This window comes from Nylanderia fulva, unplaced genomic scaffold, assembly GCF_048542155.1.
Source record: "Nylanderia fulva isolate GAGA-0341 unplaced genomic scaffold, ASM4854215v1 Scaffold144, whole genome shotgun sequence".
In the NCBI taxonomy this organism is placed as follows: domain Eukaryota; kingdom Metazoa; phylum Arthropoda; class Insecta; order Hymenoptera; family Formicidae; genus Nylanderia; species Nylanderia fulva.
Window position 1 is genome coordinate 44,289 of NW_028189666.1, and position 25,409 is coordinate 69,697.

Genomic DNA, 25,409 nt, shown 5'->3' on the forward strand with positions numbered 1-25,409 from the left:
TATTTAAAATCTTGGCCGTGTCCAAGTAAAAATTTGGTGCCTTGTGCACCGGTATTTTAATTCTAACGAAAAATTATTTAGTTTTGTTAGGATAACGCATTGTCATCCGCGATTTGGCTCTTGTTGCCCGTCTTATACGTTAAATTTATAATCATATATATACATTTTCATCATCAATAAAATCACAATCTATAATAACAACATAATATATATTAATGTTATATAATTTCATACTTAACAAATGATTATAATTTATTTTGAAACAAAAATGTAATTCTGCTTTGATAATATATTGATTCTGTTTAAAATAAATCATCGTTGATTGAGAAATATTGACAAAAGTCATCTATTCTGTATGTCCCTTTATTTATATGTTGTTTTGTTATCATTACACAGCTATTACATGACACATAATCTGTGCAGTAATGCATAACAACATTGTTAAAAGTTACAGAATAGGCTCCTTAAATTCTATTCTTGCTTGATAAAAAATGTATTGTCATATAAATAAAATATTAATTTAGTTTATTGTTAGCACATAGACTCAAAATATAAAAGTCTAAAATACAAATGCATCATGAACACATTCTTATTTTCTATATTCTTTAGAATAAATATCTTTAAATATAAATTAAGATATTTTTTATTTTATAGAGTTTTAATTCTGGAGCGCAAGACCACCAGTCTGGGAGGACGATTGCACTAGAGATCACTACTTAGAGACTGTTACAGAAAATAAAAAGGAAATATGCCTAAAATTTCTATTAAATCAAGAGACACGGTAGTGTCTCGCGACCAGTTAAGGGCGTAGCGGAGACACCGTGTATCTTAACGCGAGTCGGACATTTGAGTCTTTATAATATTTCGAATCCTCAATAATGGCTGAAGCAATCGAGTTTATACTAGACTTAATCGATAGATTGAGTTCGAATTATATAATAAAAGTGTCTTTATTTCTGCTCTACGTGATTTGTAAGCAGAGATATATAAATGCAAAGTCGAAATATGAAAAATTTCTATTAAGAAACGTCCCCGTCATCATTATTATCATCATTATCATCATTATCATCATCATTATCATCATCGACCACGCATACATAGTAGTATCGTGCTACACGTATTCACACGTATACAACACATGCGCACACATATATCACACGTACACAACACATGCAAGATGCATGTAGTGGTAATTTTGTCCATCTCGCACGTTTTACAACAGACGGCGTTAGTGGTGCTCCGCGATATTAGTAGCGTGCGGGGTTATGTAAAAAAAAAATAATAAATATTGACGTGCGGGGTATAAAATAAATATTGATACGTTATCATTTTAAACTATTTCTTTCATAAAAATAATTACTTTCTTGCTACACTACCATCCTACTATTCCTTTTTTTATAATTTATATACTTATGAAAGATGTAGTACAATGGTAGCGTTGCAGAAAATTATTATGAAAGAAATAGTATAAATAAAATGATAACGTAACATAATAATAAAAGTATTTAATAAATATCAAAAAGTTGCAAATATCATTATATAAATATATATTTATAAAAGAATATGTTTATGATATACTAAACATGTGATACTGCATATATGTAATTATATATTATATAAAAAAATATATCACATAATATACGAATACATCAGAATATTTAAAGTGTTCAAAGTGATGATAGCTCACATGATGTCAGATTTACCAAATGTTGACTTTGAACGAGATGTATATCAATTTATTGTAAGTAATGGTTCTCTAGCTTGTACATATTAATTAACTTAATTATTTCTTATTACTTCTATATATTGTTATATAAATATTATAATTTGTAGAAATCCTGCATTTCGATCAGATGGATTAAAAATGTATCCGACACTTGTCATACGTGGTTATTGAAAACTGGAAGATACAAAAGTTATGCACCGAGTGTATTGATCGATCTTATAGCTTGTATTCTGTCCTTAATACCACCGTGGACACGGGTTTATCGCGTACGTGATATACCTGTGCCATTAGTAAGGTAAATATAACAATATTAAATCATATGCATAATATATACATTTATGATAGATTATACATAATACATATATGTATATTTTTTAGTATATCATATGAAGATACTATGCAAGATATTCTAGTTGGTTTACTCAGATTAAAGAAATGTACTTGAAAGATTTATTTTGTAGACTATATGATGTATACATGTATCAATATGTAATTAATAATTATTAATAAATTTTATAATTTCTTGTATATCAGAATTAAAAGAAAAAACTTCTATAGTAAGAGAGCTTCATGTTTATGGCAGTGTAGTGCCTGTACTGTAAATGCACGTGATTCTACTAAGTTTCAACATCAAAGTTTTGGCACTCTGTATATATAAATTACATTAATGTCTTTGTTGTAGATTTAGAATTCTAGAATATCCTGGTTATATAATAATAAAATATAAACTTGTTTATGATCTAATCTTTTTATTTTTTTTAATTTGACATGTGGCACTAAAAATGCTGCTTTTTTGTAATCAATATTCGTTGAGCGTGTGCCATATATACAGTTGTGTTAACTATTTCATATAACATAAATGCCAAATTATATCTTTTATCAAGCTACCGGTAAGCTTTATATATACATGATTATGTTATATCTCAATTGATATTTTGATTGCACCTCTCTTCTAGATTAATATTATCATAATATAATATCATAAACGCAGAATTAATAAAAAATGCACATACTTTATATATCGTAATTTTATTGTGCGCAAAGTTAGAATATAGGTAGATTAAGTAGTACAAGTCAACAATGTCTCTCTATATTCAGTCTTTTCAAAATCATAAATGCGAGTCAAAGCAATATACAAATTATATGCACTTTATATATCATTTATGATGATGTATAAATTTATGTGTATATCGCGGACAGCACAGAAAGAGGAGAGGCAAAGATCACAATATTCGACATGCCGAAAAATCACTGCAGCTCATTTACGACTTAATCAAGAAAAATAATCATTACAAAAACTATAAAGTCTTGCCCGCCAAAGCAGCCGCTTTAGAGAGCACGATTTGAATGTCCATCGATGGAAAATTCTGTAGGAGTTTAACATTCGTAGCAAAATCGCCAACCAGCAACTGGTCCCTTAATAATAGAATCATGGCACAGCAGATATGTATAAGGAAACTGAATCTATTCTCATCAGCAAACAAGGAATCCCATATCCTTATAACATCCGGAAGAGGAAATTCTTGCAAAAGAAGAAGCGTCAACCATCTAAAGCTGTAATATTGCGGACACAATTCTTGTTGATGCAGACGCAGCCAAACGTCAGGATCATTAGCTCTAACTTGATTTGTCAATTTACTCATCATTGAATTAATTCCAAATTCAGCTTCATCCAACGTCTTTATAAAAAAATCACGTATTTCAGCCATTAGATTGGTAAAACAGAAGAAAGTGTCTGCTTCGGCGTGTTTTCTCCATGTTGGATCTGGATCACAAGCAAATGCGTGATATATAGGTCCGACTATTTCATTCATATCCTGCACGTAACCTTGACCAGGATTTAACCTTGGCGTATAAAAAGAGTATTCTCTCTAAAACTTCCCAATGCGCTTCACCGCCTTCAGCCAATGGCGCGTAATCAGTACAATGTGTTGAACTCTATTATGTAAACGTTGCTGGTCATTAGCATTGACTATTTTCTGACATGGATAATCAGTGCCTTGTTGAAAAAATGATATGTCTGGACATAGTCGTCTAACATCTTTATCGATCTGGAGGAGAACTTCATTATCCTTAAAGTATATTTGCCATTTACTATCCGGATTTAAGTTGAGAGGATGATCATGTAACGTCACATCGACTCTTTCTTTGTCATCCGCATTAGATTCTCCCGGCATAACAATGAGATCTTCAATAAAAGTGTCATACAACTCTCTCTTGCGCTTGAGAGTCTCCAGCCAACTGGACCTCTTCGGTGGCAAATAATTCAGCAGTAGCTTCCAACACAGAGGCCTCAGACCACCAGGTTCGTCAGGTATACCATGGAAGCATATTTTACCAAGATTGACGGTGTTTATTTCGTCTGCGTTAAGAACATACATATATATATATATATATATTGCATTGATATAAAATATAATTATATTAATATATTAATATTAGATTTATAATTGTAAAAACCATATATAATAAATTAACCAATAAATTAAATACAATTTCGAAAAACTAATTGAATAATTATATTCTAAATATACCTTTTTCTATTGATTTTGATAACCTCCTCTTCCACCTCTTCCTCGTCCTCTTCTCGGACCCCAATAATAAGAGGAAAATGATAACTTGAACAGGAAATTCATAAATTTTTGTTTCTGTCTCCTAACTCCTGCTCTCTTTCCTCTTGCTCTAAAATCTGTAATTAATAAATAATTAATTGTCTTATTCTCTCTCTCTCTCTCTCTATATATATATATATATGTAATTCAATTCAATATTGCATATTAAGACACTGGTAGTGTCTCGCGTCTAGTTAGGACTTCTGCTTTATAGAAGCGAGGTACTGCGACGTGTATGTTTATTACGCGTTTCGAATGCACAATAACGACTGAAGCTACTTTTTTTACATACGTTGCACTTGATTGTATTTGTGAATGTATAAAACAAGTTTTATTGTAAAGATTCTCTAAGACAATGTTGCACTCATAGATGAGAAAAGTATTTATAGACTAAAGCGAGGAGAGATATATAATATAATTATTTTACTCATATGCTCTTCATTGTGTCTGTGATTGCAATGTTGAAATAAAATAAATCACAACTGTATATTGCTGCTTTTATATAGATGATATATTAATTATTTATAATAAAACTTATATTGGTGTTGAAGTGTATAATAAAAAATGCAACGCATGTAAAAAAGGTATTTGTAAAAGAAATTGCACTTAGGCTGCGATTAAGAATGTACTACACATGTAATATATGAAAATATTAATACAATTAGAGCTGCGGTGAAGACTGTGTTACATATGCTTTGAAACATTATTCTATCTTTATTCTCATGGTATATAGAACAAAGGTAGAATGATGTTTCAAAGCATTTAAAACACAGTCTTCACCGCAGCTTTAATTGTATTATATTTTTATATTACATGTCGTAACCTGTAATCGCACCACTAAATAAGGCTCTGCGCACAATAGGAAATTATTAAATTAAATTAAATATTATTCTCTCTCACTCCTGTTTAATATTTAATTAATATTTTTCCTATTGTGTGCAAGGCCTAAGTCACTCAACACTATATTATAAATATATATACTTTTACTTTAACTTACATGGAGCATTTTTAGGTTTAGAAGATTGAGTGTTAGAAGATCCAGGCCCAGGCCTACTTTGAGGTTCAGGGGTCTCTTTCATTAATGCTGGCTGCTCAGACCTAAGTTCAGGCCCAGAACTAGGCCCAGGTTTATTACTGGCGGATGCCGGCGTATTAGGCGCGTCGACTAATATTAAGTCGTCTACTTCTAGTAATAAATGATCCATCTGCAAAAAAATACTTTTTAATTTCGATAATAATTATTAATCAAAAGACACGGTAGTGTCTCGCGCCTAGTTAGGGTGTAGTCGACTCCTGCTTTAAGAAGCGAGGCACCGTGTATCTTTATTATGCGAATCGGACAGTCTATTATAAATAATTTATAGTTATATTATATATTAAAAAAATACTTACATCTTGCGAATCATCTATTTCTTTTCGTGTACTGCAATCCTCCATATTTACAGCTATCGTCGATTCGACCAATTATTTCTGGCTGGAATAATTACAATATTCTCTCTCATTCCTGTTTAATATTTAATTAATATTTTTCCTATTGTGTGCAAGGTCTAAGTCACTCAACACTATATTATAAATATATATACTTTTACTTTAACGACTCTTAAGTTGAAATATTTGCCGAACGGTCGAATGCCACGTGGCCGCAGATCACGAGACCTATGACTGTACAACGATATCGAAATTACTCTCACACTTAAGAGTGTCATTACATGAAACGCGGAAACGCGGAATAAATAGTAAGGGTGCCTTCACATATGCGTCGTAAGATGCGTGCGCGCGTACTGCTGCGTACTTTGCGTATTCTAGTAATATGCCAGAATTTATGCCATTTAGGGACGGTTGTTTCAACTCTTCTGAAAAGAGACAAAAATATGCTACCTGTCAAGTAAAACTTACCGAGAAGTTGGAAAAATTGACTCTTAAAAGTACCTTATTCACATGGAGCGTATTTCGTTAAATTTCGCGTAAAGCGTAACTAGCTTAACCAATAACAGAGCAGGCTTTCTGTTGTACAATAGTAATAATAACAATAATTATTAATTTTGATTAACTAATTAAAAATAAAATATTCTAATTTTAATTTTGATTTTAATTTCATTAAATATTTACAATTAGATATAATTCATTGCTTGCACGATATAACGAAATAATTTTAAGGTTTACTTGGTGAATATTATTTTCAGAATTTCTCAGAACAATTTTTATATTTTTTCAGTACACATCGAAACACATTCAGCACAAACGAAAATTATGCAAATGTGCGTATGCGACTTTCGGCGGCTTACGCGAAAAATTGAATTTAGCGTATCGGCATTACGTTAAATAACTATAGGTGAATTTGTATATGATAACTAAAACGATGTGATTGGTTGATGAGTTTGGCGTGATTCGATGTGCAACAAAGACAGAAGATGCTTTTTGGGCAAGAGACGGAGCAATATCAAGCAATAGCATTAGGTTTGGTTAGGAATGTCCATTACATCTTTTCCAAGAGTAAAAGAGGCGGGGACTAGCAGTTCATGTTTCTATAGTCAAAGAATGGCACCCTCAAGCTTCGCGCCGAGTTCGTTGCCGCCCTTGGACTTAAGAAGATAATCCGGCAGCCTAGTCAGCACCTCTCATAGGGCGGTATTCATAGTCCGTTCTTATATTTAAGATCGTCTTAAGATCTCGTTCAACCAATCAAGAGATGCTATGCGGCCATTTGATTGATTGAACGAGGTCTTAAGACGATCTTAAATATGAGAACCGTCTGTGAATATATCGGTCATAGACATCTTTTTATTGGTTCACATCATAAAGTCCCTCAAAATGGCGGAACGAATCAAAATACAGCAAAATACAACGCGAACACACCACTACACACTCGCATCTCGCACATCACCACATCACCACACATATACGACGCCATTTTGTGGGATTTGACTCGATTACGCCGATCACCAAAGTTCGAAGACTTCTTCTTTCTTCTTCTTTTTACGGCAAGAGCCAGCAATGTTTTGAGAGTGCTGACTAGGCTGCCAGATTATCTTTTTAAAGAGCTTGTGAGTTGTGTAATTGAGTTGTGACTTGTGACTGTTTAGTAATTGAGCTAGATCAGACGTTATTACACATCCGTATTTAAAAAAAAAAGATTTAAGACGCAAAAGCGCAACAGTACGTCCGAACCCGTCCAAGGACGACAACGGAACTCAGTTTGAAGACTTATGTAATCCATACAGCACAAAAAGTTGAATTGAATCTATGTTGCATCTTTTACATTGATTCCTTTATATTGCTACAACGTTGAATCTTTGTTTCGTCTTCTATATTGATTCTTTTATATTGATACAACGTTGAAACAATGTCTACACGACATTGCAATTCAGCGGACATTAGACACTTCTGCAACATATTTTCAACACTGAATCTACATTTTATAATGTTGATACAATATTGCAATATTGCAGATTGATTCAACGTTTGTGTGCTGTATGGGTAAGTATCCTATACAGCACAAAAAGTTGAAATAACGTTGTTGATACGTTGCAATGTTGAATATTGAATTGAATCTATGTTGCATCTTCTACATTGATTCCTTCCCAGCAAACACGGTATATAAATGTTATGTACATGTAAGTAATCAAGCATATGTTACATGTAACGTATATGTTAGTTGTAATTTCCCACTCATAAATGTAACATTTTTAATATAACATATATTACATTGTAGTTATATTGTCATTATATCCCAAATAGCACTGACATTGATACATCAATGTGCTATTTGGTATATAATTACAATATAACTACAATGTAATATATGTTATATTAAAAATGTTACATTTATGAATGAGAAATTACAACTAACATATACGTTACATGTAACATGCTTGATTATTTACATGTATATAACATTTATATACCATGTTTGCTGGGTTTATATTGCTACGTTGAATTTATGTTGCATATGGATATTATGTTATAGCCACAGACTTCTATATAATATATAGGTTCTAAGCAGAATGGCTGACCTATAACATTAATAGTAATGTACAATAGTGTCTGTTGTCTCAAATCTTATGTCAACCATTCTGTTTAGTTTCTTACTCATCTTAGCTATTACATATATCGCGAATTGAAATAACCAATCAGCAATTGATAGCCCGGTGTCTTAACTCTTACTAGAGGAATTCTACTTAGGTTCATCAAAAGGCTAAATATATAAAAGGTTCGCGGTCTAGTATATTATATAGAAGTCTGTGGTTATACAATATAGCAGATATTTAAGTATACATTTAAAATTTATTAACCTTTATTTTACAGATCCGATATATTAACACCTTATTAAATAGCAAAGGAGATAATATAGTTATAAAGTAAATAATTAATTTTAAATTAAATTAAATTATATTACATATATTAATTAAATTATATGAAATTATATTATATTACATATTTTATTTATTAAATTAAATTATATTATATTATATATTTACCTTTTTATTTTACAGGTTCGCACTCTGTCAATAAAAACTAATCACACACACACACACACACACAATTCCCTCCCCCCTCTCACTCTCAATAAAAAATTGGCTGCTCTGGCGCTGTATATAAAAGCTGCCATAAGCGCTGAATCAATAAGATCGGCTGCAACAGCGCTGAATTCTGGCTTGCCCTAGAGGCGCCCAATTAGAAAAAATTAATTTTGAGTTTACGCACAAACAAAAATTGTATACAAAATGTCTGTAAAGGCAAAAAAAAATAGAATTTTATCACTTAGAGACAAAAATATAATTCTCCAAGGTGAATGGTTAACAGATATACATATAGAACATTTTGATAATCTTTTACAAATTTATTCAGATTATAAACCTGTCGAAACATGGCGAATCCAATGCCTTGATACGATTCAACCTGTACCAGAAAATAAAAAACATATACAGATATTACATAGTTCATCAAATTTATCAGATGGACATTGGGTATGTAGTTATTACGACACAAAAAACATATTTATTTATGATTCGTTAAATAATAAAAAATTGCACATACATCATGAACAATTCTTGAAAAAATTATTTCCAAGATATAACTTTGAAAAAAATTGTGTCAAATTTCCTACTGTACAATACCAACCAAACGGTAGCGATTGCGGGGTTTTTGCAATAGCCTTTGCAATTTCATTGTTATTCAATATTAAACCCGAAAAAATAAAATATGATCACAGTTTAATGCGTTTGCATTTAATTAAGGTTTTTGAATCTAATGTTATTGAGCATTTTCCACAAAATCCACAATATGCTCCTCAAAAGGTGCTTCCATTAGCAGTAATAAAAGCAAGAGAGATTGAAGCATCTCGTAAACGTACTATACGTCAATGTGAGACGGAACAACAATATTTGAATCGGTTAGAAGAGCAACGTCATATTTACCAACCTGAAAAAGAGTTAAGTAATAATCAATTACAATTAACGGAAAATAATTCAAAGAATTTAATGAAAACAAATAATGATATTTATGAAGAAACTAAGCAGCATGACTTGGAAAATCATTGTGTAAATAAACGTGCACGCTATTCACAAGATTTAGAAAAAAATCAGGCTACACAACATGATTTATATGAGCAAGATTCCGAGAATAATTGCATTGAACAGCACGATCTGTATAAACAGAGCTTAGAAGATAGACGCGCTAAACGATGCGATCGTTATAAACAAAATATAGAAGACAATCGCGCTAAACAGCGCAATCGATATAGACGAAATTTAAAAGATAATCGCGCTAAGCAGTATGATCGTTATAAACAAAATTTAGAATACAATCGCGCTAAACAGTGTGATCGTTATAAACAAAATTTAGAATACAATCGCGCTAAACAGTGTGATCGTTATAAACAAAATTTAGAATACAATCGCGCTAAACAGTGTGATCGTTATAAACAAAATTTAGAATACAATCGCGCTAAACAGTGTGATCGTTATAAACAAAATTTAGAAGACAATCGCGCTAAACAGTGTGATCGTTATAAACAAAATTTAGAAGACAATCGCGCTAAACAGTGTGATCGTTATAAACAAAATTTAGAATACAATCGCGCTAAACAGTGTGATCGTTATAAACAAAATTTAGAATACAATCGCGCTAAACAGGTACAATCGCGCTAAACAGTGTGATCGTTATAAACAAAATTTAGAATACAATCGCGCTAAACAGTGTGATCGTTATAAACAAAATTTAGAAGACAATCGCGCTAAACAGTGTGATCGTTATAAACAAAATTTAGAAGACAATCGCGCTAAACAGTGTGATCGTTATAAAAAAAATTTAGAAGACAATCGCGCTAAAAAGCGTAATCGATATCAACGGAACTTAGAAGATGAACGCATTAAAGATCGATATCAATATGAACAAGATTTAGAAAATAAACGCGCACAAAAGCGTATGCGTTATTCGAAAAACTTTGAGTATGAACGAGATAGACAAAAAAGATTGGATCCTAATCGCAAATGGCTTTATAATAAGCGATATTATCAGACAAAAAGACAAAAAATCAAAACAAAATCTACATTTGAAATAAAAACTTGCAATATTGCTAAAAAAATTACTAAAAAGTATAAACAATTCTGGTCGAAGAATACCATAAAACTTCGTAATTGTTCAGAAATATTTATAAAAAATATTATTGACAAAATCAATATTAAAGGTCATATTGAGAAACGATTGGAAGCCGAAAAAATTGTACGTTGGTGCATGTGTATTAGGAAAAATTATATTCGCAATATATACAAAATGTTAAGTTTGATTAAAAAGAAATCAGAAGTGTATTTGACTCTTGTCGCAGATTGTTCTACAATCGAAGACAAATTAACTGCGCTATGTGGCGAATCTAGACATACAGCCTCATCTGAAAATTATTTTATTGAGTCTACATATCATCATGATGTAAATCCATTGGAACCTTTGGTAATGAATGTAAAAGGAAAAGTAGTAAACATATTACCATTGACAACAGAACAAGCTAAAAAATCTTGGTCGTGTAATATTTCAGACTGTAAAACTAACAATCCGCTTTTAATTGACCGTTCTCAGAAGTCTCTTAAAACCATAAATACATGTACCTTAAACAATGAACCAAAACTGATGTGTAATACTGCAAGCTGTAAAATTAACGATCCACTTTTAATTGATCGTTATCAGAAGTTTCTCGAAACCGTAAATACATGTATTTTAAAAAATGTACCAAAACTTATGCAAAATATTCATAAATGTACAATGAAAATTTCAAATGAGAAATTGGGTCATACGCGTAGCTGTTATATTGATATAACACTTTGCGAAGGAATGTTTCTTCCAGTTCAATTATTATCGCCTCATTTTCCAAAAGTAAGATATATGAAGCGTTTAATTTATCAACTTACATATTTTTATCGAAAGTTGGAAAATCTAGATAATGCTTTAAATAATGCTGATATGAATACTTTGAATGAAATTGTGACTTCTGCACAGGAGAAAGTAGATATGTACAGACATCAACGGATTGATACAATTTTGAGTGATGATGATATTATGTTTAAATATCGTTTAGCATTTAAAGCATTGACTAAACGCTCTGTGGACACACCACGACATGTTTGCGTATCATGCGAGAGATTGTGTTATAAAAAAAGTGTTTCTAAAGTCAATAGTCTTCAGACACAAGTACATGTTAAAATTTGGAAAGATTTAATGACGTATGTACAACAACAAAAAGTTGATGCGCAATATATATGTAATTATTGTGCAGACAAATTTCGTAAAGGCTTAATGCCTGCATACTGCGTCTTAAATAATCTCTTTACAAATCAGGTGCCTGAAGTAATATCATCTCTTAATACATTCGAAAAAATTCTTATACAGAGAGCTAAAGCGTTTCAAACTGTCCTTAAAATGGGAACTGTTATTAATAAAAAGTTGCCTCAAAGACAAATGGTATCAAAAGTTAAAGGTAGAACATTTCATTTACCACTTCCGTTACAGGAGACATTGAATAAATTATGTTCTAATACTGATCCAATAAATATTAATCATGAGTTATATATATTAGTTAGAGGTATCCCGACAAAATCAAAGATTATTTGGGAAGAGATAGTTGATGTTAAAAAAGTATTTGACGCTTTAACGTGGTTAAAGCGCAACAATACTTTATATTCTCATATTATATTGCCAAATGATTACAATGATTTACGTTTACCAAAATTAAAAAATTCAGAATTTCAAATGGAAGATGAGACAGAAGATAATGCAGAAGTAGCTGATGATGAGACTGAATTATTAAATGAGACAGAAGATAATGTAGAAGTAGCTGATGATGAGACTGAATTATTAAATGAGACAGAAGGTAATGCAGAAGTAGCTGATGATGAGACTGAATTATTAAATGATCCGATAGAAGAGATAAAAAATGATACGTTAGAAGGTCAACGGAAAGCAATGTTGATTCAAGTGACTAATGCTGAAAACGATGGCTATTACGAACAATATACCATCTATCCCTTATATGAAAAGAAAGCAAATAAAACTGCGACAGCTTTATATCAAATGTTAAAAATTCAGGACTTGCCTCTGAACAATCGTGAGCAACATTTAGATTTAATGTGTTTTCCAGATTTATATTCTTCTGGTATTAATGGACAACGTGAGATTAGACAAGTTAAACTTCATGATCATGAATTTATTAAATGTCGTTTGACATCTAAACATCCACAGTATAGATTAAATCTACAATATGTATTTTATTTATTGAACGATGCAAATATGCGTCAATTAAGTCGTGGAATTTTTCATAAAATGAATGTAACTAATCCGCGACTTCGTTATACAGCTGCAGAATACCCAGACGCAATATCGAAAGAATTGTTGGAATCTAATTTGAGTACAATATTTGCCACACTTCGAAATACGGAGCAATATTGGTGTAAACCGAGAAACGATTTAAATTGTATGACGCAGCATTATGGACCTGCGACATGGTTTTTAACACTCAGTCCAAGTGAGTGGTTGTGGGAAGATTTAAGTGAATATATTCGTGAAGTAAATGAATGGCATGACGCTTCCTTAAGCGTTAGCGCACTCGTTGTTAGAGATCCAGTATCAACATCCAGATTTCTCGATAATAAGTTTCGGGCAATGCTTGACTTCATTAGGTCTAAAGATCATCCAATTGGAGAAGTAACGCACTATTTCTGGCGACGAGAATATCAAGGTAGAGGTATACAACATTTTCACTTATTAATTTGGATTAAAAATGCACTAATTTTCAGTGAATCTACTATTGAGGAAGTTTCCAAATTTATTTCACAACATATAAGCTGCACAATACCGGATAAAAATATTTCGCCATTGTTGTACAGACGTGTTGATACGCATCAGCGACATACACATAATGATTATTGTCTTCGTTCTAAAAAAGTAGGACGTAAAGTTATTCGTCGATGTCGTTTTGGATTTCCTCGTCCCGTTACTGAAACTTTGAATATCAGGGATGTGGCAACTTCGATAGCCGGTAGAAAACAATTGAAACATAAAAGTAGACTTTACGATCTTTGTCGAACAGATAATGAAGGTAATATAAATGACTATAATCCTGTTCTTCTTACTGCATGGGAAGGTAATATGGATATACAATTTATTGGTGAAAAATCATCGCTGCTAACCTGGTATGTTACTAAATATATGAATAAGGCGGGAAAAAGTGAATTATCTGAGAATATTCTTGATAGTAAGGATAACAAAAACAAATCATTAGCGAGTCATCTTTGGAATATTGCTTTGCGATTTACAAATAATAGAGAATGTGGAGCTCTCGAAGCTGCTGATACATTGTTAGGTATTCCTTTGTATGAAACTGATCGAGATACAACCATCAGATGGTTAGATGTTAATCAAATACGATATAGAAAATTAAAAAGTCGTAAAGAAATTGAAGCTCTTGATCCTGAATCTACAGATATATTTTATCAATCTTTGACAGATGATCATTATCCACATAGACCAAACGAATTAGAAAATACGTCTCTTTATGAATTTGCACAGTGGTACGATATCTCAAAGATCAAACCGAAAAATAAGTTTATTGAATATTATAAAATAGATAATGGTTGTTATCTTAAACGGCGACAGCGCGGATATCTTATTAATCATTTTAGATATAATGTTAATACACAGCCGGAAAATTATTTCTTTGCGTTATTGCTTATGTTTAAACCATGGCGAAAATTAGAGGATCTTAAAAATGAATGCGATACTTATACCGAATCGTTTCACAAAGTAAAACTGCATCTTGTAGAAGCATTGCAATATCATGAAAGATTAGAAGAATTGCAAAAAGCATTTGAAACTGCAAAACAGTTAGTTCAGCAATGCTTAGATGACGATTTGCAAAAAGAGCAGTCTCAGGATGATCCTGAAAATGCAATAGGTATTCAAAATATAGAGGCTGGTGAAGCAATGCAAGATTTTAAAGATCTTGGTGATAGAGCAATTCAAGAAATTGATGTATCTGACATGATAGTAAAATTAAATACGGATCAAAAACGAGTATTTGATAAAGTTACCAATGTTGTAGAGTCCGATAAATCAATATTACGATTATATGTTAGCGGAGAAGGTGGTACTGGAAAAAGTTTCTTAATCAAGACTATTAAATGCTGGATAAAACAAAATCTCAACAAAGATACTGCTGTAACGGCACCTACTGGTATAGCAGCATTTAATATAGATGGTTTGACAGTTCATAGATTGCTTCAATTACCCGTTGAACATGGTCAAACTCCTAAGTATAAACAATTATCTGATTGTGTATTAAAAGTTTTACGAACAGATCTTAAAGATGTTATTCTTTTCGTAATTGATGAAGTGTCAATGATATCTAATTTGACTTTAATATATATTCATCTTCGATTGTCTGAGATATTTGATACTAGTGATTGCGATGATGGTTGGTTTGGTCGAAAGCATATTCTTTTATTCGGAGACTTGCTTCAATTGCCTCCTGTACGCGAAGATCTTATCTTTACACATTTATCCGATCAAAAAATTGCTAATTATCTTGGTTCTTTAAATGCTGTTAATTTATGGATTACATTATTTGAATATAATGAATTGATAATCAATATGCGTCAGCAAGGAGATAATTCATACCGTGAATTATTGTCGCGAATTCGTATTGGTTTAGTGACAAAATCTGATTGTAAAATTCTAGAGAGTAGAAAAATATCTTTCAAAGCTGATTCTTTCGAATCTAGATTAAATGAATTATGTGATTTTATTAACAGTTTATCATCGGACACTGTTTGTTTATTTCCTACTTGTAATATGTGTGATGTCCTTAATAATGCAATATTAAGTCGCATTACTTCCAAAGAAATATTATTAATTGCTGAAGATACGATTGATTGTGCATCATATGTAAAAAAGAAAGTATTAAAAGTATTGTCAAATAACGATGATGATAGTTCTCGAACAGCTGGACTTTCAAAACAAATTACAATTAAAATTGGAGCAAAAGTTATGATTCGGCGTAACATCGATGCCAGTTTGGGTCTTGTAAACGGTACAATTGCTAAAGTAATTTCAATTGTACGAGAAACATCTACTGATGACGTAGAAAAGATTAAACTTCTTTTACCATCAGGTTTAGAATATGAAATTAAGAATATGAAAGAGTAACGGCTAAATTTCAGGTATTGGATAGAGCGTATGTGATTCGAAAACAATTTCCATTATCTTTAAGTTATGGCATCACTATTCATAAAAGCCAAGGATTAAGTTTGCAAAGTGTTGTTATGGATATTGGCAACTCTGTATTTAGTTGTGGTCAAATTTATGTTGCCTTGTCGCGAGTAACATCTCTAGAAGGAGTGCATTTAATTAACTTTGATCCTTCAGCAGTAATAGCTAACGAAAAAGCTATTATTGAATATAATCGTTTAAAACAGATATACAATCCGAAAGCAGAAATGATTGCTGTGTCAAAAGAACGTTGTCGTAAAGTAAAAGATGTTCCATGGGCGTTACCAAAAATAGTTACTTCTGTTCAAAAATCAAATTCAGATCGAAAAATTCAACATACGGTTTCAAAGAAAAGAATTCAAAGCACTGCTTGGATCATACGTGGTTTTCAGAATACAGACAAGATTTCATGTTATGCAAATACAGTATTGCAATGTTTATTACATTTAAATATTATTAGGCAGCAGTTGATTAATTGCGACAAAACAGACGTTTTACGTATATTAATGCATCGATATGAAAATGGAATGCGAAATCTAAATACATATGCAATACGGCAATGTTTAGGAGAATATTTTTCGAGTATGATAAGACGAAACGCGTACGATTTTCTTACGGCACTTTGCGAAAAATATGATTGCATTACAAATTTGATACAACATCAAGTAACTTCTACCAAGCGATGCAAAACATGTGGTAATACAAAAACTATTGTTGAAAATAATGTTGCTATTTCAATTTCCCTTGATAATTTAAAGAAAAAAAGTTGTAATCTTAATGAATTATTAAATTCTACATTTTCACATTGGTTTCACTTACACAACGAATCATGTGAATATTGTACTGGAACTGATCAAATATTTAAAAATGAAGTAACATTAACAAGAGAAATAATTGTTATTCGTTTAATACTATTTTTAGCACAAGATGGTAAATTAATAAAAGCAGAAAACAAATTTAATTTATGTGCTGTTCCAACAACTAAAGTATTAATAGCGGGACAATTGTACAAGACGATGAGTGCTATACTTTATGATAGCTCGTGCACCGATGAAGGTCATTATGTAAGCATATGTAGAGAAGGCCTATCTAATATTTGGATCGAAATAGATGATGCAGAAGTAAAAAAGAGGCAGTGGCCTAAAGGTGCTAAAGATGTTTATATAATATTTTTACAAAAAATAGGTAATAAATAATACTAATTCGATATAAAATAAAGTAGTTATAAAATTCTTCCTAAATAGATTTTTATAATATCAAGTTTATGACTATTACTATTTAATCATTTAATATTGTATTTCGATCAGTCCTATATAAAAAAAGGTTTCGTAATATATTAGCAATTTCATGACAACGCTTTACATTCTGCATTATTCGTGAAGTGCAAAAAAATATTTTTTACTTAAAATACAAGATAGTTATTTTGATCTATAATAAGCAAAGAGGACCGTCGTATTTTGAAATATGGCGGGGGTGGTGGCGGGTTCTTTGCTTATTTATTTAAAGATGCTTATCATATACAAAAATGAATGATATAATCTCTAAAAACTAACCTTTAAAAAAAAAGGTAAAAAAAGGCGACCAGTTAAGGGCACGCCATTAACAAAAATTATCCATTGCAAATCCATGTAGAATCCTACCTATGAAAAATTAATCATTGCAAACCCATGTAGAATCCTAGGCAAAATTAACCGTTGCAAACCCATGTAGAATCGTACCCATTGCAAACCTATGTGGAATCCTATGAAAAATTAACCATTGCAAACCCATGTAGAATCCTATGAAAAATTAACCATTGCAAACCCAGAGTAAAATTGTATTAAAAATTATCCATTGCAAACTTATGTAGAATCCTACATTGCAAATCCATGTACAAAAGAATTGTATGAAAAATTATCGATTATAAACCCATGTACAATCGTAACAAAAGTAATGAAATAAAAAAAAAATTGCGCCAAGTGAAAATAGAAACTTGTACCAGTGGAAAATTAAAGTTGCAGACATATATAGAGTCGTATAATGAATCAGTAAAAATTTAAATTTGCAAATGTAGAATCGTACCATAAAAAAACTTATCTTTTAAAAAAAAGATAAACAAGATGCCAAGTCCATGCGCCATGTGAAAAAGAAATAAAAAAATTTTAGTTAAAAAAACTGGGCGCGCTGCTAAGTTTTAAAATTATAATGCACCTTAAAGTAACATTAATTAATTTAAACACAAAACATATTTTAACTGTAATGAGTTTAAAAGTAACAATTTAATTTTAATATTGTTAGAATATTATTTAGCAGCGCTCCCAGTTTTTTTAACTAAAATTTTTTTATTTCTTTTTCACATGGCGCATGGACTTGGCATCTTGTTTATCTTTTTTTTTAAAAGATAAGTTTTTTTATGGTACGATTCTACATTTGCAAATTTAAATTTTTACTGATTCATTATACGACTCTATATATGTCTGCAACTTTAATTTTCCACTGGTACAAGTTTCTATTTTCACTTGGCGCAATTTTTTTTTATTTCATTACTTTTGTTACGATTGTACATGGGTTTATAATCGATAATTTTTCATACAATTCTTTTGTACATGGATTTGCAATGTAGGATTCTACATAAGTTTGCAATGGATAATTTTTAATACAATTTTACTCTGGGTTTGCAATGGTTAATTTTTCATAGGATTCTACATGGGTTTGCAATGGTTAATTTTTCATAGGATTCCACATAGGTTTGCAATGGGTACGATTCTACATGGGTTTGCAACGGTTAATTTTGCCTAGGATTCTACATGGGTTTGCAATGATTAATTTTTCATAGGTAGGATTCTACATGGATTTGCAATGGATAATTTTTGTTAATGGCGTGCCCTTAACTGGTCGCCTTTTTTTACCTTTTTTTTTAAAGGTTAGTTTTTAGAGATTATATTTTATATCAGAGACGATATATTCGTCTGCTAGTTACTTTTAAAAATATCTTCTCCCAGAACGATTCGCATGTGCGTTTTGGTTATTAAAAAAAGATATTTTATATCAGAGATGATATATTTGCCTGCTAATTGTTTCTAAAATATCTTCTCCCAGAACGATTTGCATGTGCGTTCTGGTTATTTAAACAAAAATATTTTATACCAGAGACGATATATTTGTCTGCTAGTTGCTTCTAAAAATATCTACTCCCAGAACGATTTGCATGTGCGTTCTGGTTATTAAAGTTAGTATCCAATCGTTAGTACCTACGATGCAATGCCTGGAGTCAAATTCAAATACAGGTACGTGTAGTAAAAATGTCGAACTTTGCGAAGATAACAATCATTTTGTTATCTAAAGAATAGCCCTCTAGATATAAATCGTATCCAGGAAAGCATGCGCTCAAGGGCGTCGCATTGTCGACTCTTCTCATATGTGGAATGAACTTCAGAGATCATTCAATAATCATATGCAAGAAATAGACTGCCAATTTAAAAATTGGAAACTCATGAAAACTAAAACCGAACGCCAAAAGGAAAATGGTTCTAGGAGTAGCACATATAAGAATACTAGCAATGAATCCATCGATTTTCAAAAATCGGTGGAATTATTCTCAGATACGATGGATTCTAAAGTTAGTATTCAAAAAGTGTCGCCTTTACCTAAATAATAAAAATTTATCAAATCAATAATTTGTTATATTTCAATACATATTGTTGCAAAAAGTTCAATGCAAATGTCTCGTTTGCTATAATCGGAGAGACGAAAAAAAAACATTTTGTGGCTGCGTTCTCACGGGAATGGGCGATGGAGGGGCCCATTTTATCCTCGATATTTAAAAAAATATTATATAATATTTTTTCATTATTGAGAATATAATTATCAATATAATTACTTATTATTCACATATGTGTGTATAAATATATTTACTGACCATTCACATGTGTGTATAAATATATTTATTGAGTGTTCTAAATAAAACGTTACAATTTTTTATTTCTAAAAGTATAATTTTTAGAAAATAATGCTACAAATAAAATTTCCAGTATTTTAACGGAGATATACATATTTTGATGTTACAGAAATGTTTGTAGAAGGCAATTTTTAATATCATTAGTCAACTTGATTATTTTATATTGATTAGTCTAAGTATTTATGTAAATTTATTCCTTGTAACATATTCTGCATACAGAGTAAAAGTCAATAATTGAACGGTATACGAAATATTTTACATAATCTAACATATTTTGATATAAAAAATAAAAAATATTTCGTAAATAAAATATTTAGTGTTTGATAATACTTTTATGTATAGAATAATTATAGACAAATAAAAAAAGATACACAGTAAAAAAAATATACAATTTGCTACATGCAGCTATATATATTTTTTCGTAAAAACAACATGTTTGTTGTTTATACCAATTGTTTCGTCTAATTATTCTATACATAAAAGCAAGACTATTGAAAACTAAATATTTTACGAGATATTTTGTATTTTATATCAAAAATATGTCAAATTATGTGAAATATCTCGGAAACTGTTCAATTCTTGGCTACATTTCCTTATATTTTTATGCAGAATATTACAAAAAATCTATTTACATAAACGCTTAGAATAATTCTATATAAAATAATTAAATTGACTAAATAAATAAGCTTGAAAATTGCTTTTTACAAAAATTTCTATGACATCAACTATGCCTCCTTTGAGATACTAAAATTTTTATTTGAAACATTTTTTTCTACAAACATTTTTAGCGATAAAAATTTGTAACGCTTATTGAAACACCCGGTACATATTTATTACATCTCTATTCTTCCTATATATAAATATATATATATATATATATAATGTTAGATTATGTAAAATATCTCATAAACCGTTCAATTATTGACTTTTACCCTGTATGCAGAATATGTTACAAGGAATCAATTTATATAAATACTTATTATTAGACTAATCAATATCAAATAATCAAGTTAACTAATGATATTGAAAATTGCCTTCTGCAAACATTTCTGTAACATCAAAGTATGTATATCTCTGTTGAAATACTGGAACTTTTATTTGCAGCATTATTTTCTGAAAATTATACTTTTAGAAATAAAAAATTGTAACGTTTTATTTAGAACACTCACAAGGGACATGTCACAACTGTCCGGAACCGATTTGATTCTCCTTGAAATATGTTGTTAAATACACAAATCTAAAAGACACGTATTTTTTTATACGTGCGCAATTTGAGTTTTAAGGGGTGAAACACCCCTTTAAAGAATAACGGTATTTTTCTTTAGGATCAAATATCTGCTAAACTCTAAGAGATATAAAGAAAAAACGTACAACAAATTTTAATGGCTTGAAGAGTACTTTAAAGTTATATGAACAAAAATTTTTTTTTTTTTTTTTTTTTTTAAAAAACCCTCACCACCTAATTTTTTTTTTCAAAATTAAAAATTTTGTTTTACCTAATTTAAAGCTTATTTTTTTCCAAATTCAACCATGTGTAATAAAGTTATGTTACGAAATATCATTTTCGAAAATTAATTATAAACGCTCCCGTATATACGCTCATCCGTGCTATGTGCGTAAGTAATTACCGTCGAACAATAAAATATATAAAAAATGTTTTTGTATAATTCTTATTTATGTTTTCTATGTATTTATAACTGTGTATTGTGTATATTTAGATTTTTTTAAAAATGTATTTGCATTTTATATTATTCACTCATTATACACATTACAATAATGATATTCGACAAAAAAATGTTTCAAACATAATGACTTCTTGCACCAAGAACATCTTACTACAGCTATATTATTGCAACCTTCGATATCACATTTTGTTAAAGTTTCGTCTAAACTAAAGTGTACTGGATTTTCGAATTCGTCTGGTCTTTCATTCGTATAACCACTTTTAAACCACGAATATTTAAATAAGTTTTGATATCGTGGGGATGACAATTGATTATGTATCAAAGATTGCAATTTTATTATATTATTTCGTTCATGTAAGTTTATATTACTTTCCAACAGTAAAACCGCATCTGAAAATCTTTTAGCAAAATTTTTCCAAATTCTGAATCCATAAACATCTAATGGTTGTATTTTCCCTGTAGTTCCTTTCGGTATTATCATAGTAGTAATATGTGTTCCAGGAGGTGTTAAATCCGAAATCATATTGGGGCAATGTCCAGTCCATGAATCGATAAGAAGAACGCTATTAGGACCAATGTTTGCGAAATAAGCTTCTTCTAACCACATTTTAAAATGATCTGTACAAAATATAAATGTTAATTTAATAGTTTTTTTATGACTCTTATTAAATTGTTAAATAAAATAAGGTTGTTAAAAAAAGTAATTATAAAAGGAAAATACCTGATGTCATTTTACCAGATTTCGATGCTTTTACAATAACATTTTCTGCTTTAAATAAATTTTCTTGTACTCTTGGTTCAAATTTACCATTAGCTTCTTTTAATACAATAAATAAAGGGGACAACAAATTGCCATTACAGGATATTATTGGTTGTATCGTATATGAATGGGTTGTTGATGATATGGATTGCACGACACGTTCTACTTTCTTTTCTCCCTGGTTAGACAATGATCTTCCAGAGTGAAGTTCCAATTGGAAACCACTTTGATCTGAATTGTAAATATTTTCAGATCCAAACTGTTCAATAAGAGGTTTTACTGTTTCCAGAAAATCATCAGCTGATTTTTGCAAATCAGCAGAATCTTCTAATGTTCTTCTAGTGACAAACTTCGTAACTTTTCTTGAAACAATTCGGTGAGACTTCTTAAATCTTGCTATCCAACTGTGAGATGCTTTAAATATAGGATTTAAATTTCCTATTTCTTCTTGAGCTTGTAAAGCCCATCTTTTTAAATCAATATCATGAACCATGAATCCTGATTCGACAGCTGCAGTAAATTTATCATGTGTAAATTTGGAGATGTAAGATAATTTTTCTGTACGACTTCCACCTGATTGTATTTGTTCTTCCCATCGCCTTAACTGACGTTCAGATGAAACTCTTCTAAATTTATTTTGTACTACTCTTAGAGGACGATTCCTTTTTCTGTCATTACTGTTTTCATCAGTGTCCCGAAATCGCCAATACTCAACAGCTCGTCTTTTATAAGAACTATCAAAATTTGTATCATCATTTGAACAATGAGGATGAGAATTTAAACTATCTTCATGCCATGCTTCTTCGTCATCTTCAATTATTTCAAAACTATGTAATTTATAAGGTTCTTCATAATCGAGATATATTTCTTCCGTTACTTCCACCCCATTATAATGAAAAACGCTATCCAGTAATATTTTTTTAATGTTTTCCTTTAATTCCACTTCTGCTTCAGTTACTGGCGTTTCTGTTAAATATATTGAATTTATTGACACCAATAAAAGTCTAACAACGTTAAGCGGATTGATAATCATATTCAAAGATGTTATATTTTGCTTTCTATTGCAATAAAAGAACAGTTTACACAGATATTATTACAACGAAAAGACTACACCGACTGTGAGAATTATGCTGCTACATGAACAATTTATATTAACTTATCAGAAATACGTCATCACATAATCTTATTTTATTATTTATTTTAACGTATTAAAGATTTTATTGTAAAAATTATAACTTATCTGGAACACGTACACATAATCTTATCTTATGATTCATTTAACGTAAGATATAAAATTTGTTTATGCCAAATATTGCGACATTGGTATTCGCAAGATTCAATTAAAAAATAATTTTATTATAAAATATAATTGTTTTTAATTTTTATAGAAGAAATTAAATATTAAAGAAATAATAAGAAAGCAGGGGGTATATTTAAAAAATTCTTATTAATTATATTTAAAAATTTTTTTTTAAATCTAAATATACACAATACGCAGTTATAAATACATAGAAAACATAAATAAGAATTATACAAAAACATTTTTTATATATTTTATTGTTCGACGGTAATTACTTACGCACATAGCACGGATGAGCGTATATACGGGAGCGTTTATAATTAATTTTCGAAAATGATATTTCGTAACATAACTTTATTACACATGGTTGAATTTGGAAAAAAATAAGCTTTAAATTAGGTAAAACAAAATTTTTAATTTTGAAAAAAAAAATTAGGTGGTGAGGGTTTTTTAAAAAAAAAAAAAAAAAAAAAAAATTTTTGTTCATATAACTTTAAAGTACTCTTCAAGCCATTAAAATTTGTTGTACGTTTTTTCTTTATATCTCTTATAGTTTAGCAGATATTTGATCCTAAAGAAAAATACCGTTATTCTTTAAAGGGGTGTTTCACCCCTTAAAACTCAAATTGCGCACGTATAAAAAAATACGTGTCTTTTAGATTTGTGTATTTAACAACATATTTCAAGGAGAATCAAATCGGTTCCGGACAGTTGTGACATGTCCCTTGTCAGTAAATATATTTATACACACACATGTGAATACTCAGTAAATATATTCATACACACACATGTAAATAATAAGTAATTATATTCATACATACATATGTGAATGATATATATATATATAAAAATTGCATGTAAATATATAAGCAAAAAAAAACAAATATATATATATAATATTATTGTGTTCGAACTATGTGATAAAGATAGACACAATTATATATATATGTATGTTTTACTGTCATTGACACGCTTAGATAAAAACGCGTGTGCGAGATGATTCAACAGTAAAAATATATTATGTTGTCTAAAAAAATATAATATGTTGAACACAATAAAATTGTTTTTTTTTTGACATGCATGTAAATTTTTAATATATGGAAACTGCCGATAATAGCGAAATTAAAATTGTCAGTAATTATCGACAATTTTAGTTCCGCTTAGATGAGGGCGCTAACCCGTCGGAGTTCGGCCAACGCTCCGGCATCCCCTTAATTGGAGATGCATTTAAAACCCGAGTGTCTTCAATGTTTATATCAGACACATTGCTATAAAATTTAATAAATTATGATTTATTTTACACAAATACTAAATATAGTATATAATAAATTATTCAGTTTTATATTTTAGATTCATTTATCTTTTTGAAAGACAATGGTCATTGAGGAAACTCATTGATTCGTAATGAGACGATTTTGGGATTGTATCTTTTCTTGCAGAGTACATATGTAGAGGGGTACATATGAAAGTTTCATCTATACCCCTATTATCTCAGGGAATGAATCAATGAGGGCCACCATACCTGTTGGAATGTTTTCTGTATCATCTTCAATTAATTGGAGATGAATTTAAGGGTCGGCAGGCGACCCAGGCAAACTCCGAATTGACGGAGGTCTCACACGGTGACAACGCGAA

At 30.3% G+C, this 25,409-nt stretch overlaps 3 protein-coding genes and 1 pseudogene across 4 annotated transcripts; 2 read left to right on the forward strand and 2 right to left on the reverse strand.

Annotated features, from left to right (window-relative positions):
- Positions 1-1,458: 1,458 nt before the first annotated feature.
- On the forward strand, positions 1,459-2,254 carry LOC114940649 (elongator complex protein 3-like). Its single transcript, XM_085480340.1, has 3 exons — positions 1,459-1,741; positions 1,834-2,021; positions 2,105-2,254. Exons 1-3 carry the CDS (start codon positions 1,676-1,678, stop codon positions 2,169-2,171), a joined length of 321 nt encoding a protein of 106 aa, XP_085336466.1. The 5' UTR covers positions 1,459-1,675; the 3' UTR covers positions 2,172-2,254.
- A 482-nt stretch (positions 2,255-2,736) lies between these two features.
- LOC114937117 (TBC1 domain family member 13-like) lies at positions 2,737-5,775 on the reverse strand (annotated as a pseudogene). Its single transcript, XR_014924176.1, has 4 exons — positions 5,731-5,775; positions 5,393-5,543; positions 4,261-4,374; positions 2,737-4,088 (listed from the first exon to the last, which is right to left on the reverse strand). The product of XR_014924176.1 is annotated as a TBC1 domain family member 13-like (transcript).
- Positions 5,776-12,195: 6,420 nt separating this feature from the next.
- On the forward strand, positions 12,196-17,288 carry LOC114942778 (uncharacterized). Its single transcript, XM_085480343.1, is given in 3 exon segments — positions 12,196-12,700; positions 12,776-16,011; positions 16,014-17,288. Coding segments are annotated over 3 exon segments (4,962 nt in total). The 5' UTR covers positions 12,196-12,249.
- A 3,655-nt stretch (positions 17,289-20,943) lies between these two features.
- On the reverse strand, positions 20,944-23,613 carry LOC146724189 (uncharacterized). The gene is made up of 3 exons (XM_085480344.1): positions 22,436-23,613; positions 22,020-22,332; positions 20,944-20,962 (listed from the first exon to the last, which is right to left on the reverse strand). The coding sequence occupies exons 1-3, from the start codon at positions 23,505-23,507 to the stop codon at positions 20,944-20,946; spliced, it is 1,404 nt and encodes a 467-aa protein (XP_085336470.1). The 5' UTR covers positions 23,508-23,613.
- Positions 23,614-25,409: the final 1,796 nt, after the last annotated feature.

Bases quoted from the DNA above. Each gene is read 5' to 3' on its own strand.
- LOC114940649 (XM_085480340.1), top strand. From the start codon at position 1,676: ATGATAGCTCACATGATGTCAGATTTACCAAATGTTGACTTTGAACGA. The intron at 1,742-1,833 runs GTAAGTAATGGT...TATAATTTGTAG, and splicing joins GAGATGTATATCAATTTATT to AAATCCTGCATTTCGATCAG. The intron at 2,022-2,104 runs GTAAATATAACA...TATATTTTTTAG, and splicing joins ATACCTGTGCCATTAGTAAG to TATATCATATGAAGATACTA.
- LOC146724189 (XM_085480344.1), bottom strand. From the start codon at position 23,507: ATGATTATCAATCCGCTTAACGTTGTTAGACTTTTATTGGTGTCAATA. The intron at 22,333-22,435 runs GTATTTTCCTTT...TATTTTGTACAG, and splicing joins ATCTGGTAAAATGACATCAG to ATCATTTTAAAATGTGGTTA.